General features: G+C 44.6%; 1 protein-coding gene and 1 pseudogene across 1 annotated transcript; both read left to right on the forward strand.

The window, feature by feature from the left end:
• The first annotated feature begins 14,589 nt into the window (after window positions 1–14,589).
• LOC119320156 (NADH-ubiquinone oxidoreductase chain 3-like) lies at window positions 14,590–15,402 on the forward strand. The gene has a single exon (XM_037594266.1). The coding sequence runs from the start codon at window positions 14,605–14,607 to the stop codon at window positions 14,959–14,961; it is 357 nt and encodes a 118-aa protein (XP_037450163.1). The 5' UTR covers window positions 14,590–14,604; the 3' UTR covers window positions 14,962–15,402.
• Window positions 14,968–15,414, forward strand: LOC119320155 (annotated as a pseudogene).
• Window positions 15,415–17,881: the final 2,467 nt, after the last annotated feature.

The following is a 17,881-nucleotide window of genomic DNA, read 5'->3' on the forward strand; positions in this document are numbered from 1 at the left end:
ACCAACATGTTGCGGAGCAGCCAAGTAAACCCAGAAATGACTCAAGTAATCCAAGGGCAGAGCAACGTAATCCAATGGAGGGGCTACGTTATCCAACAGAAGAGCTACGTAAACAAGGAACACATGAACCTGCTAAGGATCCACTCCACCTGCCAAGTGGACCAATCACAAGAGCTCGGGCCGAGAAATTCAATGAAGTAATCCATATGCTGATTCAGCAAGCCAAGCATTGGAGTTGGTATTCCAAGTTTCTTGAATAACCTAGCTGTCTGAAACTCGCCAATGGGATTCTGTGTAATCCTCCGGTCTACATGGTGTAGGTAAAGGGCAAAAAAAAGTCGCTAATTAGTGGCACTGAAGTATGCACCTGGCGTGTAAACTTCTTCTTTTTATTTACCAATGTCGCTATCCGACTGATCATCCTTTGAGACCACGAAGAACATCAGAGAGAAAGATACGTCACCTAAAAAAAATTGACACCCTGACTTATATGAGTCGGCTAGAAACTCAAGGCCTGGCCTTTTGTGGGAGAATGCTGAGTCCTTCCCAAAATCGCCTGGATCAACGAAAGATCTGGATAACGCTAGGTTGTGATACTGATGTCTGATTTTACTCATATACATCTGATAGTGAAGGCCGTGAAGTTTGAACAGCCTCACTTAACCCTGGTTCGGTAACCTTTCTAGCGCCCAGGTATCCATGACCTGTAGATAGAGGCCCACTTTCCATTGGATACTCCGAATAAAAGAAGAAGTAGTTACCTAATCATGGGTCTATACGTAAGATCTCCTTGCGTAGAGGTTAAGGCCAGACGGATTACTGAAATGTAGTTTGACTAACGTTTCCTCATCGACTGCGAGAGTTTGTGGTGTGTGTTCTCGGACCAAAGAAACCAAACAAGGATACCTTTCCTTTAATGGAGTATCTTGGGTATGGTACTCCCTCTTTATCAGCTCGATGTTCAATCAGCATTCCTTCACGGGGATCTTGACCGGATGTAAGTCAAGATTGCTATTATCTTTTTAAAGAACATAAACTTCAAAGCTTCTAGTCTGTCCCAACTCTTTCGAGCCGCTCTCCCAGTCAACGTTCAAAGGCATCACCATACCATAGAACTTTTGAGCTTGAGAAATGCTTTTCTGGCTTCTTCTCCACACCTTTCTTTAACAACTCAGTTAAAGGCCTGCTGATAGCTCCATACCCCGGTACAAACCTCCTGTAATAACCCCTGCAACCCTCGGAGTTCTCTGACATTGGCTGGTTCTGGCCAAGCTGTCATGCCCTCTACCTTGTTTGTATCAGTAGATACCCCAATTTCATAAATAATGTATTTCCTTTATGAAATTTGGCTCACCCACAAAAAGTTTGTTCTGCCGGAACACTTCCTCTAGCAACTTGAGATGCTCCACCATGGTAGAACTGTACACTAGAATGTCATCGAAAAAGACCAATACCCCTTTCCAACATATCTCTTTAAAAACACTATTCATGAGTTGTTGAAAGGTTGCCGGGGCATCACCTTGAATTCAAAAAGCCGGTCCTTCAGGCTGTTTTGTAGATATCCTCTTCCTTTCATTCTTATTTGGTGATAACCAGCCCTCAAATCTATCTTAGTTCACACCTCATCCAAAAGTGCCGGTCTTCTATGATAGGAATGGGGTATTTGGAAAACATAGTTGCTGCATTTAGTTTTCGATAGTCGAAACACATTCTCCAGGTTCCATCTTTCTTCAACACCAGAGCTGCTTTGGGGCTTGTACTGGGCCTGATTACAGCATTTTGCAACAGCTCCTCTACTATCCTTTCAATCTCTGTTTTCTGGGTGATAGCATTTCGTCGGAATACAAATGGTGGCCCACGTTTAGAAAACTTTTTTAGGGTATTCTATTTCAACAGAATAGATCAAACTTTTTATATATTCTATTTCATCTATATAAACTAAACGGCCCACTCAACTTTCTTAATTCATCCAGGAAGTCCTTCCAGGTTTTGGAGGTTACACGGTTTAAGGCCCGGATCGCATAGTTGACTTGATCGCGCCTTTTCCCATATAAAATAAGATCTGCTGCCCGGGAGATGTCTTCATCATCATCCAGGCTAATTCCCCGGCTATTTAGAAGCTCCCTGGCTTTAGATTCCAATATATTGTCCCTTTCTTTCGCTGTCTCTATTCTATTGGTGGACGGTCGTAACTCTAATATAGGGCTTTTAAGCATAAAAATCGGCTGCAATCTAGTTTTTTCACAAAGGCTGGTTGAGGCTCAGACTCAACCATCTGTGCTTTGCAGATGATCTTTTTTTTCAGCGGTGGTGATATGAATTCTATCCAAGAGCTTACTAGTATCATGACTCATTTTAACAGAGTGTCTGGGCTTTCAGTTAATGCCAAAAAAGTAAGATCTTCTTCAGTGGTATTTCCTTTTCTTTGAAACAAACTATTTTTGAGTGTGTCTTTAATGAAGAGATTTTTCCAGTGAAATACTTATACCCTCCATTCATTTCCTTTTCTTTCCAGGCTAGCTCCCTCTGTAGCCGGTGGTTGATGTAGATGAGTATGGGAAGACAATGGTAGTTTCATTCTAGGTCCCACTAATTGTTGAATAGTTGGTTTGAGTTTTTTTTGGATCCATGCAAGCCATTTCCAGTTGAAGTCATAAGGTACCATCCTGTTCCAGCCAGGAAGACATCTCTATCTCACAAGTTAGCTGGATCTTTTATTTAAGCCAAAGGCTAGAAAACCTATTTCAAATGAGTTTGGGCTCCGTTAAGTTATCCTCATTTCCTGAGATAAGCGCAGTTCAACAAAACTAAAAGCTAGATATATCGTTGTAAAGTAGAGCTAGACTGCATGATTGGATTTTATAGAAGGATAAGGAGGATTTTAAAATTCCTTCTTTTTTTCTTAAAACGAAAGAAGAAAGAGAGTGGGATGGGATGAAAGTAAACGCAAAGAGCTGATTCGATTAAAGAACCTCGCAGCTTTAGTGCAACAAGCCGATCGAAAGCACTCATCTTTATCGACGAAATGCTTTTTTGTCTCTTCCTCACTAAACGCCCGCTTCCTGGCTCCTCCCTCTTTGCCTAGCGGTTAAGTAGATAGTAGGTCCCCCCTGGCCCCGCAACCAAGAGTCACTCGTCGAAAGCTGACCTGGAAGACAATAACTGCTATTTCAAGAAAGCATGGTTGGAGTTCTTCTATTGACGAAGGGAAGAGGACGGTCTTACTTTTCAGAGATACCTGACTTATTAGTGGACTGGTCATGTCATAGCGGAAGGTCAGAGGTGGGAAACAAGGAAACAGAGGAAATGCTTACTGGGACACAGCCTTCGGTACGAGTTGAAGGGAAGAGGTTTGATTGCTAATAAAATGAGTGGAAGAGCTACTCGGTCAAAGGCATTCTCTCAAGTAGCAAAGGCAAGACGGAAAAGCATGAATGAAGGTTGCTAGGTACCGCTCGGTGGTAACATCTATCGATTCCGCTATCGGGAAAGTCTGGCAAGGGAAATATCTGGCTGAGGAATTAGAGGAACTTTGGTAGCACTCGGGGACGGAATCAATCAAAGAACTTAAGAAATTGCCCATACCGACAGCAGCTCCCGCTTTAGAAAAAACCCTATCTCATCAGGCAGGTATACCTGACCCTTTTTTAGCTAGTTTTGGGAAAGCGGTAAGTTAAGTAAGTCAAGCCCTTCTAAGCGAAGAATAGCGGAGAGAAATGGGCAATTGAAGCGTCTTTCTGTCTATCGACGGCAGAGTCCATTGATCCTCCACAATCCGGTAATGCTTTTTCTCAATTCAATGCGGAGCGATATCAATGTACTACCTTTCCTTTATCTCAATTCAAGTCAAGGCAGGCTATCTTTGTTATCAAGAAACAAAGCTGTCTCTGGTGATTGATCCGTTTGCTCTCGCCCTTCGGCTTTGTGGTCACTCAAGGTCCTTGGATTTCGTGCTCAATCTAGTTGGAGCAAAAGTCCCTGTGGATAGAATAAAAACCGTTTTTATCTGGGAAGAGCGCCTTTGGAAACCCACTGCTGAAGCCGAATAGGCAGTTAAAGCTGGAATGATGGGGGGCAATCCTGCAGTATGGCTTTAGTGCGTAGATTCTCAGGCAGGCTCATCGACTGGTGGAGGAGGGACACTTTACTTATTATCAGAATAGAAAAGAGCTGTATGTATACTTTAGGAAGGGGGATCAAACTAGTTATGTTGACAGACATGAACTCCTATAGAAGCAGATGTTCGAGGTCTGGTCCAAAGATACCATGCTTGCTTAAGCCAATCCATAGGTTCAAGCGAAAGAACACTTATTCACAGCAATATCTAGACCTGATGAAGATGACTGCTAGTCAAATAACTAAATCCTTTTGAATTCATTAGTAAACTCTTTTAAGAGTCATTAAAAACGAGCAACACCACGTAGGGCAGCGTCCACGCGAACTAGCCTCTTCCTTAGCAAGTCAGTGGGAGAACGCCATCGGTCAAGAGAAATGGAATCCGTTGTTAAGTGGGTACCGGACCCGGTAGAATTGGCATCACTTCCTTCACTCCACAGAGGACTTGGGATAAGATCGTTCCCAAGCAGAAGGAAAAGATTTCGAACTAGGAGTCAGAACGAACTCATGAAGCTATCCTTCTTCTATTGCTACTTTCAGAGAGAGAGAATAGGTCGTACGAAAGGGGACCCACCTTGAGAAGGGTGTCCCATTGCGGAGTAGTTAAACGAGTATTTTGGTATACCACTTGTGCACCTAAACCTATGCTTAAGCTTACTAGAACTTCAACCTCAAGTTCATTAACATCAATGCGTCTCATCTTCTTGAACCTATTCTATCAATAAATGGGCACCATCTGTCTCCTAAGGGCAACTATCCATCCCTTTTTCTTTCAAGAATGCGGGTACCGTAGTAGCAAAGCAAGTGAAATATGCCAAAGGGAACCGCTCGGATATAGACGGCAAGGAAAAACGTCAGCTAAAGAACAGAACTATTCTATTGTATTGATGGCCCCGAAAGAAAGTGGATCTGTGAGTGGAGGCCATCCATCCCTTTCTGATGAAACCTTTGTTTCCCTAGCTTGAATTGAAGGTTTGGCTAAGGATGGGGATCCGGTGTCTTCATCTATACCATCAGAGAAGAAGGCTTGCCAAGAATGGACGAAGGTATGATTCTAGGAAATCTAGATTTGAAAGAAGGAAGCACCCGAGGAGCAATCAAATGGACATTTCTACGAGTGAACTCGCTAAAGCTGAAGATCCACCATCCAATTTAGGCATTAGGCAGAACTCTCTCAATCCAGGAACTAGCTCCCATCTCGATGATTCCATTTCTCTTTTTCAGAGTTAGCTTCTTTCCTATGGTAAAGAGTACTCTTGTTTCCTAGTCAAGGGATAATCAAGTCATTTCGAAAGGGGATTTATCCGTTCCCCTAGCCATCGAGCAACTGCGAGAAACACCGCGCCCGTGCCCCCGTCGCTCGCCGGAGCAGCCGTGCGTGGCGTACCAATTTTTTATCTGGTGGATCTTGTCTGTTCTTTCGAAAGTGTTTCTACAAACGAGTGAGGTAAACCCATCTCGGTCGAATAATTCGTATCTTTAGACCATTCAGAGCCGTTTGCATTAAGTGTTGGGATTTAGTTTGTTGTCATTACCCTCAACTTCATTGCCGTCCACCTCTTGCCGTGTTATTGGCTAGAGAAAGACAACTGATTGTACTACTATAGTGTTGAGTACCCCAGTTGCTCCGCGGGTGATTATGCCCTAAATTCTCAGGAGTGGTGGAACGGATTGCTCCTATCTAGGGTTTCCTAGCTTGCTTTCCTAGATTTAGCTTTATCTATCTTTCCGAGATGACCAACTGCTCTTTCTTGCCAATCTACTTTAGATTTATTAATACTTTCATTGCGGGACCTATCCCCGAACAACCATTGCTTTTCTTCCGCGGTTTCTTTAGTTTCTTCTTGATTTGATTGAAGTTTAGGGAATTGGATGGACTGGTGTCTTTTGATATTATCCGTCCTACTTATGATCTTCCAATTGAACACACTAGTATTTTATGGATTCTTTCCCCGGTAGTGTAGTCATCTCCAAAAGGGATGATACATATTTATCTGTCCTAGGATGCGCCGTTCGTGATAAGCTTATCCGCTTCCTTTCGCCGGTAGTGTGAATCTTCTCGAAAGCGCACAGCATAGTCCAGTCAGTGTAGCCAGGGCATCATGAACGGATTCCTCAAGAGGAAGGTAGGGCCATATCTATCCAAGAAGAAAGACCTGGTAAACAATTATGCTACTTGTAAATGGATGAAGTATAGATCTCATGGCTGGCTACTATTCAACCCTGGCATTGGGGATCAGGAACGGGGTAAAGTACGGACTTTGGCTAAGGATGGGGATCCGGTTGTGCCGTGCCGGCCCCGGGAATCGGCGAACTACGCTACACAGTCAGATACCTAAGCGAACGGATAAGGGAAAGCCCGCTATATTATATATAGTAATCACCTGCCAAAAGGAAAGCCTGACCGATAATAATAATAGGTCCATGCGCCAAACAAGCCACGGTATATTAGAGATAGTAAGGAGTTGTATACACGGGGGTATGCATTCATGTCACGCTTTCTGTGTGATAAGAGGTTGCTAGCTAGCAAGTATAGAAACAGGAGATATGCGTAGTTAACAGAAGCAAGGGAATATGCGTGAGTTGATTTGAGAGTTTTTTTAGTTGCCACTGAAAAAGCAATTTCATCTAAAGGGAAAATGCATTGCATTTTCAAGGGATTGCCAAGCTAGGCTAGGGATCGTCCGCGGGTATCAGGAATATCGTATTTATCTCTTCTAATCTAGATCCCACTTCCCTCCACTTCTTGCCTCACGCCCGTCCTGACTCCACATTAACGACTGTCCTTCCACCCAATTCCCCGCACCCTTGCATCACATCTCCAACCCCTGCCTCCACGCGATCTTCCACAATCGTACCCCCACCTCTAAAGCTTGCCCCCGACGAACCTGTCTGCACCTGCGGGCCCGTGCTTACATCATTGGCATCGCATGATTAAACATCAGCACGCGCACTTCCCTCCATTTTCGATGCTGACAAGGGGCTGCTAAGGGGTGTAAAGTTTCGTTTCGGTCGTGTCAGACGACATGCAGGGGGGCAATGGCTGCCAACGGAATCTATAATAATTCGATACTAGGTCAACTGTACCATCGGACTTGTAAGAACATGTAAAATGTACCACACGAGGTTGTACCAGCTGTGTGCAGTCCTCCGGCACGGGTTAAGTGTCCTGCATAGATCTTCCCCTCTCTCCCAAAGAAGAGATGTTCGCTTCATAGCCTTCTCTTCCGAGATAAACCCTACAAAGGATCCTAATCGTGCTAGCCTTTCATGGACTCTTCTTGGATTTCCTTTCAGCTGCGCCCAGCACCTCTCTAGTTTCTCTACGAGATGGAGATGGCTCATTCTCTAGTTTTCCTACGAGATATAAGTAAGTTTCTATCGTACTTTGAAGTTCAGGAAGGAGTTATTAATTAAGACGAAGAAGAACTGGGTGGGGATATGCCTTTCCCATAACAATAGAAAGAATCCAAGCTAATATACACTAAACTATCACTATAGAGTTTTCGCCTACCTATGAAAAGTGAGATGAGAGCTTTGTGCTAATAATTTATTATAAAGTTGTACCTATCGACCCTAGGTAATTAATGCCCTATCCTTCTACTTAAAAAACGTTACGTTAGACTTGACCAACTGTTAATACCAATCCGGCAGCAATAACTACTACTAATGCATATTCATATCCCACTAGTAGACTTAGCAGAGTGTGACCTAGCCAGTCTATTTGTTTACAACAGACCAGTACTATCCATCAATGCCACAAAGACCATAGACGACCTCTGTTTCGTGGAAAGAACTCCTTCTCATATGATGCAGGGCAATAAGACCAACTGCCCGCCCTACCGAGAGAAAAGAAGGTTAGTATGAGATTGTAGCCAACTCGACACTGAGTGAACTTATCACAAAAACAACCAAGGGTCCATCGACCCGATTGAAACTGTCTTCACTGCGTTGAGTCGAAGGGAACTACTATAGAGAGTGGAATAAGCTACAAGGCATAACACTATGAGCTTTTCTTTAGATAACCTTAATCACACCAGCTTTTCCTCATGGGAGGGTAAAGGAAATCGGAATGTATGAAATCTATCCCAATAAGAAATGCGGAAGGTTGTCAACTAGAAACCTGTTATACTCTCTTCTTCCGATCGTCCCATCAGTTTCTTGTAAGCCTGCTTCCTCCGATGATCGGTTGCGGCTAACTTCTCTCTCTTCATCTCTCTGAGTTCGCTTCTTGGTAGTAGTTACCCCTGTCAGAACCTTTGTCTACTCTTTCGAATAAATACGCTGATCTGCCAGACAGCCGAAAGTAGAGAACCACATTGTATGATCTAGGGCAACTCTCTGTTATAGCAGCGATTTCTTATTCATTCAGGGCGCCCGTTCATGTGTTTTTAAAGAAAGGATACCTTGTGATTCCAGATTTCAATAGAGATTCGATTCCTCACATCTAAGGGAAGACAGACACAAATGCACAGACACATTATCCGGGGGTGTCACCGTTTGCATCGTATCAGTATCATAAGAAAAGATTGATTGTTGTGAGTGATTTTACTACCCTTCCAGACTTAGCAGGTAATGAAGCTGCTGACGAGGGAGGAAATGTCCGTTGAAAATAAAGCGAACCAATGGGGCTTAAAAGTCACTCTTTGAATAGTTTTTCAGACCGTTAAGTTGTCAATCTTTCCAATGATGAGGCTCCAAAGTTTATTACATTTCCTGGTCTGCCGAGGACAGCACTAGATTGATTGCTTACCGACTTTCATTCAGATACCAACCCATCTTTTTATCAAAAGCATGGAAACTATCTAATCGAAGATAGAATTCACGCCTGTGAAAAGTAAGCAATTTCATCATTTTCCTTCGCAACACAGCTCACTCAATTGTAGAGATACCGAACAGTTTGAGTGATCGATCGACCTTGTCGCACGATGAGCCCATATTCTCTCTTCCATCCCGCCTTCTGAACCGAACCCTGGAGAAAGACTTCTTGAACAGAACAGAGCTGCAATTCTAGAAACTTCCATTTTCCATTGATCTGGGCGTTGCTATTAAAAGTGGGTCTACCCGCCCGGCGTGACTCACACTTGAACGACCACTTCTATCTAAGAAAATACTTAGGTAGGGTCAATCTCCCTTCGGGGTTTACGCGTCCTAGTCCGAACCATTGGATCGATCAGAAGAAGAAAGGCAAAGGAATTGAAAGGTAGAGTAAGAAGCATCGCCCAGCAGAGTGATTGAGGGAGTCTTCCCCAGCCCAATGGTCTTCTTTTTGTTTTTCACTCTCCTATTTTGATTTTGGAAGAGTTCTACTACTGTTTCAGTAGTTCTAAGACCCTTCCTTCCCTTTTCAAGTGCTTGCTATCCCTCTCGCTCTACCCGTCCAGAGGGAGCCCTAGTTTCAGCATAATAGCCTCGTTTTGAAGCGCTCGCTTCATATGGACGTACGTCGAACAAAGGAATCTTATCGGCATACCCACCTGCTGGGCGTGGTTCACTTGACCGACCAACCGACCCAATAGTAGGAGTAGGCGGCTGGCTTCTTATGTGAAGAGAACAGATGCGCGAAAGAACTAGTCCCTTGGAAAGCTTCGTTTTCCTAACCCAACCTAAGCATAATGAGCTGGTTATTTGAGTATCGAAGCTGTTGAGTGTTCCATTCTTTCGTATGTAGACCCCAGCGAAGAAGGAGAATCAGAAATGGAACTAGTCGAACACGCATAAGATACCGGTTTTAGGCATAACCCCGGGTTAAATAAAGTAGTAAAGGAGCCCAATCTAGCTAAAGAGGGGCTTCTCCGCCACCATAACCAACTAGCTACGTAGATGAATTATCCTTGCGTTCAGCTATCAAACCCATCCACTAGAGCTTGAACCCATGCTTGCTCAAACCATCTGTTTTCTCTTCTAACGAGCATGGCTTCCCTGTCACCTACACTAGAGACGTCTCAATAGTTTAGTTTATTCATAAGCCTAGTACACAAGGAGGGTTTTAGCACGCACTAGCTGTACTGTAGTATGATCTGGTATCAGCTGCTGTCTCTCCTTGCTATTATAGTGTAGTATAGGTCGCCTCAAACTCAAACAAAAACGGGTGCACAGTTCTACTGCGTCTTATCGAATAGTGCTTTTGAGTCAAAGTGCAATCACCATTTCATGTACACCATCTTTGTCAATATCTGCAATTACCTGTAGAAAGAATGTGAAAAACAACTCAAGGTCATTTACAGAACGAACAGCTAAATATAAGCAAAAGGATACAAAAGGTTCACTTACTGGGGTGGACAAGATGTGAGCATAGATGCTCACGTAATCTTCCGCTTTCTCATGTTCTTGTTCTGTCCAGTCCTCATCTCCCCACATGGATTCATCAACATAGTCATCATAATCATAATTGTACTCATCAGGCTGTTCTTCTGCATCCCGAAACAAATCAAATGATGTATCAGCGTCATCCTCTAGAGGCTCGCTATTTTCAACAGTGGCTGCTCCTGAACGAGCTGCTCATGCTCAGGCGGCAGCTCGTTAAGATCAAAGTCGTGGTTGTTCATCATGGAGACCTGGACCCCTGCAGGTGCCGTTTTCCCCGCTGCCAGGCTCCCACCAGAGAGAGATCCCATTTCCGTTTTTCTAGAGCAAGCTGGAAGCGTAGACCCATACCTTGTACTCTCATTCTTTCGTTTTAGCTAGGCATAATGGTATGTGCTTTGAAAGGTAGTTCTTTTTACTAGAAAGTACTTACAGAGGGCACTGAGGCGCAGCCTCGAGCTAGGCGAGATTCTCTATTGTTGCTTCTTATTAGCCAGATCCCGCACCAGGTTTTCCAGGCGGAACAGTTCCGGGATCTTATGAATCTGCGACCAGACGTGAATCTGGTTCAGAACCACAGATCGCGGGTTAGCCATCCCGTCGTAAGGCTTCTTTACATGCCATGGTTGCGGAACAGCCACGGCCTTCTTCCATGAGCTTCTGCCAGTCGCCAAGGCAGAAAACTAGAACAACAAACAGGTTGTCCTCCACCGCTCGGAACGTCACACCTTGTGCCATGTTCCAAGCGAACTGCATCGTTGAGAAAAAGGATTGGCTACTGAAGGGATGCGGCGTGGCCACTTTCGCAAGGGCCATCCACCGACCCTTCTACTATCGGTTTTTAGTATTGTCTACTACTATACTAGCTACTCACCTATCGGTCTAATGAGCATACTTGGAGAAAGGAGAACTTCCCGCCTATAATGTTGGGTTGGCAACCTACCCATTCTTTGAAGTACTTCCTTCATACGGCCCAAAGAAAGGCGGCTAAGCCGTCTTAGTTCGTGAACAATGACCCAGGTGCATAAACAGGTGCATAAAAAGGAAATCAAGTTTGGGAAATGGTACCTGGCTAGTATTTATGCCGAAATCTAGTGACATTATTTACTATTACTATAGTCAAGAAGTAAAGAGTAAAGGCTTTGGCCATTGGCAACGCTTACCTAACTTCTCACTTAAATGTTTACTCGCGTTACTGGTATTCAATAAAAGAAGGAAACCATGGTACCTACCTCCCTCCCTTACTTGGTAATCTAAGAACCCTTCAGGGGGGGGTAGCAAGAGATCTTCCATACCAACATTTTGTTCGCCACCCCTGCTTCCTCCTCCACTTGAGCTTGTGCAGCAAATCTACTTTATGCTTAGGCCAGGTCCTGCAAGTAAAGAGAAGTAAATATTGGAAACATGGGTATCTAGTTTATTTTATTCAATGGCTGAGTAATTGAAATTCCTTGCTTCTTCAAGCAGGAGATCCCGAGTACCGGGTGTCGTCAGACTCCCGTTCTATTACCTTTGTGCCAAGAGCACGTTAAGCTGCCTGGGATGTTCCGCTACCGGCGTGTAAAGAAGCTCCGCCTAACGGCTAAACCAATGAATTTCTCTCCTTAAAGGAATCTACTTCCCTGACTGTCAACTACTCGCTTCTTCACCGGTATCACACCCGCGCCAGACTAAACAATAGAGTTAGAACCCAACCAAATACGATTCTTGTATTATCTTACCGAAATTCGGATCCATTTGGCTCCAAAGGAGCAAGCGCGGGAGTTCTAATAGGACTTTGAGACTCGAAAAATCCTGCGGGCTGCTGAGAACAGAGAGAAGTAGTTGCAGAGAGGTTTGATAGGGTTAGGCAGATGCCCCATTATTCGTAAACAAGAAGAAATCCAGATTAGTTTGATGGAGCTGTGGCTTAGCACAAGCATGGTGTCAATGTGGTTCCTCTCGACTAAACACTTAAACAATTGGATCCAGTAGGGTTCAATAGAGGTATGGTATCGACAACCTTTTAGGGAGCTATATTCTTTGGAATAAGATAGCTGCCCAGAGCTTGCGACGTACCTACCCCCTGGGCGTAGATAGAATTAGGTAAGATAAAAATCGATTGGAAAGTCCTAAATTAGACCAATTCAATTCCGTCTGCTAGAATAAGAAAAAAGTGCTTCTGAATTTCTCTCATCCTTTATAATGAGATTTTCTCTTTGTTCAGTAATAACTTAATCTTGCAATAAAACACTCTTGCTTGGAAGGTATGGTAAAGGTAAACTGTTTCTATTTTTTGATCTAAAAAAGAGAGTGCTAAAGGAGTCATTCAGAAGTGAGTGAAGGGGAAAAGCTCATTTCTTTCATTCAGGAATGGACACTGGACCAGAATGAAATGTGGGAATATCGGGATTGGCAGATTTTTTATATTGAAATAAAAAAAACTCAACACGACTAGTGAATTCAAATTAGAGTCACTTGCGGATTTCTTCAAATTGTTGTAGTGTAGTATTGTGGTTTTTCAGTAAAGACCCCGGCCTATAAATATTCACAGCCCGGCTCATACGGGCGGACAATATTCACCCAGAGCCCCGTTGCGACCGCAATGCTGTTCTTGAAGGACCTTACCTTAGAGCAAAAAAAAGGGCATAGAAGTTAGGAAGACTACTGACGTAGGGCGGTGGGTGAGCTCAACCTCGAACCAAACAAGCAACGGATTGAGAAACTAGCGCGAAAGCCGTTGCGCGTTAGCGCATCCATTTTCTTGCTCCATCGTTATTAGTTTCTATTCTCTCCCCGCACGAACCTCGGTCCAATCAATTTGTTTGGAATTCGGGTTAGGACCGGTTAGAACTCCCATTTCCCGATCGGAGGTTTGAGCTGCTATGGCAAGCTTTTTTTCCGAATAGTGGGTATGGGGAACCTACCGTACCAACACGATTGGCTGGTGTTGCTGATACCGGACCCGTTATAACCCCGATTGGAAGGGCAGGCTAGTCTGAGGCTCTGGGGATGCGAGGCCATTGAAAGTGAGTATCCCATATTCTATGACAGAGATAGAGCATTAATTGCAGTTTTCACCCCACCTTAACGACCGAGCGAGGGATGAAATCTTTCCACGACTAGGGAGGCGTCACCCGAGGCCGATTCCAGTGGATCACTATAGAATCTTCTAGAAGCAGGTTCTCCGGGCACTATGGTAGGACGTGGATCGATCATGATGAGAATGGACTTCTCCGTCATGTAATGGTTTAGAAGAGTCACGGTCCTGTTCCCCGCCGGGCTTTTTCCCTTCTCGACTAGATGAAGGAGATATTCAGTCCATTCAGGCAGGTGAGGAAGGGCGGCGTCGGCTTGACCCTGTCTTCTCTCTTGGTCGGGTCGGAGGCTAAGTTTCTCATTCAGTGGTGAGGTGTTCATAGAAAGCAAGGCCTCGCCCAACGAGTGGCGGATTTGGTTTGGATGGGGTCTCGCTTGGACGCTGGGGAGATCCATAGATCTGGATAGAGTCTTTCTCGCTCAGTAAAGAAGAGTACGCGCGCTACGGCTTACGCAGTGGATCTTCGGGCAACCAACCCGGCACATCCAATTCCGATCAACAACTTGGAGGTATGGCTGAGTGGCTTAAGGCATTGGTTTGCTAAATCGACATACAAGAAGATTGTATCATAGGTTCGAATCCCATTTCCTCGGGCACGGAAGTAGAACGGGCGGGCGAAATTACGTGAGAGAAAGAACCTCAGATTGATGGAGTCCGCCGTCGGACAGAATAGCTGCTTAGTGACTAGGAGCGGAGCGCCCCTTTCTTGTTCTTGGTGGCGTCTATAGCGAAGAAGACCTTCCCGAACGAGGGCCGTCCAGTCCCTGGCCGGCTCTCGGTTCTTGAGCAAGCTCCTCCACTGCAGGTAGGATGCTCATAGATGAAGAAAAGAGACTTTAGGCAAGTGGTTCTGGTAGCTCAGCTGGTTAGAGCAAAACAAGCAACGGATTGAGCAACTAGCGCGAAAGCCGTTGCGCGTTAGCGCATCCGTTTTCTTGCTGGACTGCAAATCCTTTTTTCTTGTTTCAGTGGGAAGAGCAAGGGGCATTGCCCTGGAAATCCTTCAGTGGTTCGAATCCACATCTGAGCATCTTTTTTCGGTATGCCGCTCCGCGAATAAGGAGCGCCGCGAGGAGAGCGAGAGAACAAAGTGGGCTTTGGTGATGTCGGAGTTTGCACCTATTTGTATCTATTTAGTGATCAGTCCGCTAGTTTCTTTGATACCACTCGGTGTTCCTTTTCCATTTGCTTCCAATAGTTCGACCTATCCAGAAAAATTGTCGGCCTACGAATGTGGTTCCGATCCCTCCGGTGATGCCAGAAGTCGTTTCGATATACGATTTTATCTGGTTCCTATTTTATTTATTATCCCTGATCTGGAAGTCACCTTTTCTTTTCCTTGGGCAGTACCTCCTAACAAGATTGATCTGTTTCGATCTTGGTCCATGATGGCCTTTTTATTGATTTTGACAATTGGATCTCTCTATGAATGGAAAAGGGGTGCTTCGGATCGGGAGTAATCACTTTAGAAAGGGCAAAGGGGGGAAGGACATAGGAAAGAGGGATGCCTACAAAAAATCAATTGATTCGTCATGGTAGAGAAGAAAAACGGTGCACGGACCGTACTCGAGCTTCGGATCAATGTCCCCAGAAGCAAGGAGTATGCCTGCGTGTTTCGACGAGAACACCGAAAAAACCTAATTCAGCTCTACGTAAGATAGCAAAAGTACGGTTGAGCAATCGACATGATATATTTGCTCACATTCCAGGCGAAGGTCATAATTCGTAGGAACATTCTATAGTCTTAGTCAGAGGAGGTAGAGTGAAAGATTCGCCAGGTGTGAAATCCCATCGTATTCGAGGAGTCAAGGATTTGCTGGGAATTCCGGATCGTAGAAAGGGAAGATCTAAATATGGTGCAGAAAGACCTAAATCGAAATGAATGGAAGATGCCTCTGGAACTTTTGGGTTCTTTTTTGGGGGCGATATGGAAGCAGCTAGCTCCCTTTCCCTTATTACGTTACCATTTCTCTCCGCTATTCTTCGCAAATTTCATTGAGAGGAATCAGCAAAGAAAAGAAATCTTCTCCGGGTGACAGGGCCGCCCCGGCAGCGTGGCTTCTCTGCCGAGCAGGAAGCCACAAAAAGCATTGTGCTCTTGTAACTGATCTTTTAGTAGGCTAAGTTGCCGAATTCTGAAATCACTACAGGCACAGTGCAGGAAATTGTGGTCCTCAAAACAATGTGTCCCCATGATCATTTTACATCATGATATCTTTTTCTTCTGGTTATGTGTTTTCCTCTGCACTTTTCTTTGTATTTCATTTATGGAATCGTCCGGGCAGAAACGGGCAAGAATCTCTTCTGTCGTAGAGGCCTCGTCGAGTGCTTCCGCTACGCCAGGAGATGATGATCCAAGAAAAAACAAAGTGGGACGGAGAGACGCCGATGGAAAAGAGGAGTTGAGGTCAGAGCCATCCACAAGCCACACCCCGCCGAACCCTTTTCCTGAAGCACCATCTATTGATTTCTTAAGGAAACGCATTAAAACGGTTCTTAAGTCCTGTCGAAATAGGTACCCGACAGATCGCCTATTACGCTCTACTTACTCGGATCTTCACCTTGAAACGGCGAGCGCGGCGAAACGGATCAAAATCGCCCAGGTCCTCGAAGATATGTCCAAGCGAAGCCAAGATTTTCGGAGTAACAAAAGGGAGCAGCCCCATACCGACTTGATTATTCAAATCTGCGATTGGGAGCAGGATCACCTACGAAAAATAAATTCACTGGTGTAGGTTTCTCTGCAGAAACCGAGGCCCCTACTTTCCTTCTAAGGGTAAGTCGGGGGAAAGAAGAGCGGGAACGAGGGCTTCTTTCACTGTTTCCCTAAGTTCAAAAGTGAATGTGGAAACGCTGTCTATGGTCTCGTTATAGCATCCCCTTTCTCAATTCCTTTCTGGTCAATAAGGATGGTTATAGCCAGCTTAGAAGGGAATTCTAAATGTAAGAAGTTGCTGGATGGTTTGCTCCAATGAAGAGGTACACCTAGGAAGGAGGGAGGGAGCTTTCCCACTTTGCAGACGAGTAGTTCTGCCGCTCCGCGTTGGATAGGAAAGGGGTGGAGAAGGTTCATTTATCAGGAATCTACTTGTTGCATAATGCACATGCCACAAACGATAAAGTGGAAGCACACTCAGATGAAGAGGATGGTGAATTGATCAATAATCCCATGTCTTTTTTTTGCTGAGAAATCTTGGATCAAGACATACAAGGCAGCATTGGTCAAACATAGGACTACCTAGGCTAGGTCATTCATTGCTTGGTCCGCTATATTCGTTTTGTCTTCTAGTTCTCCACAGGGACTTCCTACTACTCCACCGAATCTCTCATCTGAGAAAGTAGGTCACCTGGGTCAGGTAAAGCAGCGTAGATAAGGCTGGAGTTTATGAACAAGTTGATGTCTACTAGGGCATTGACCGTACAAGCAGGTAAGTATAGGGCTCGGCTAGGAATTCGTTTATGCTTATATTTATAAGCTTTCTTCTCACTAGGTAGGGCGGGAAGTTGGTCTTATTGCCCTGCATCATATGAGAAGGAGTTCTTCCACGAAATAGAGGTCGTCTATGGTCTTTGTGGCATTGATGGATAGTACTGGTCTGTTGTCAACAAATAGACTGGCTAGGTCACAGTCTGCTAAGTCTACTAGTGGGATATGAATATGCATTAGTAGTAGTTATTGCTGCCGGATTGGTATTAACAGTTGGTCAAGTCTAACGTAACGTTTTTTAAGTAGAAGGATAGGGCATTAATTACCTGGGGTCGATAGGTACACCTTTATAATAAATTATTAGCACAAAGCTCTCATCTCACTTTTCATAGGTAGGCGAAAACTCTATAGTGATAGTTTAGTGTATATTGGCTTGGATTCTTTCTATTGTTATGGGAAAGGCATATCCCCACCCAGTTCTTCTTCGTCTTAATTAATAACTCCTTCCTGAACTTCAAAGTACGATAGAAACTTACTTATATCTCGTAGGAAAACTAGAGAATGAGCCATCTCCATCTCGTAGAGAAACTAGAGAGGTGCAAGGCGCAGCTGAAAGGAAATCCAAGAAGAGTCCATGAAAGGCTAGCACGATTAGGATCCTTTGTAGGGTTTATCTCGGAAGAGAAGGCTATGAAGCGAACATCTCTTCTTTGGGAGAGAGGGGAAGATCTATGCAGGACACTTAACCCGTGTCGGAGGACTGCACACAGCTGGTACAACCTCGTGTGGTACATTTTACATGTTCTTACAAGTCTGATGGTACAGTTGACCTAGTATCGAATTATTATAGATTCCGTTGGCAGCCATTGCCCCCCTGCATGTCGTCTGACACGACCGAAACGAAACTTTACACCCCCTAGCAGCCCCCTCTCGGCATCGAAAACGGAGGGAAG

Source organism: Triticum dicoccoides, chromosome 6B (genome assembly GCF_002162155.2).
Source record: "Triticum dicoccoides isolate Atlit2015 ecotype Zavitan chromosome 6B, WEW_v2.0, whole genome shotgun sequence".
Taxonomy (NCBI): Eukaryota; Viridiplantae; Streptophyta; class Magnoliopsida; order Poales; family Poaceae; genus Triticum; species Triticum dicoccoides.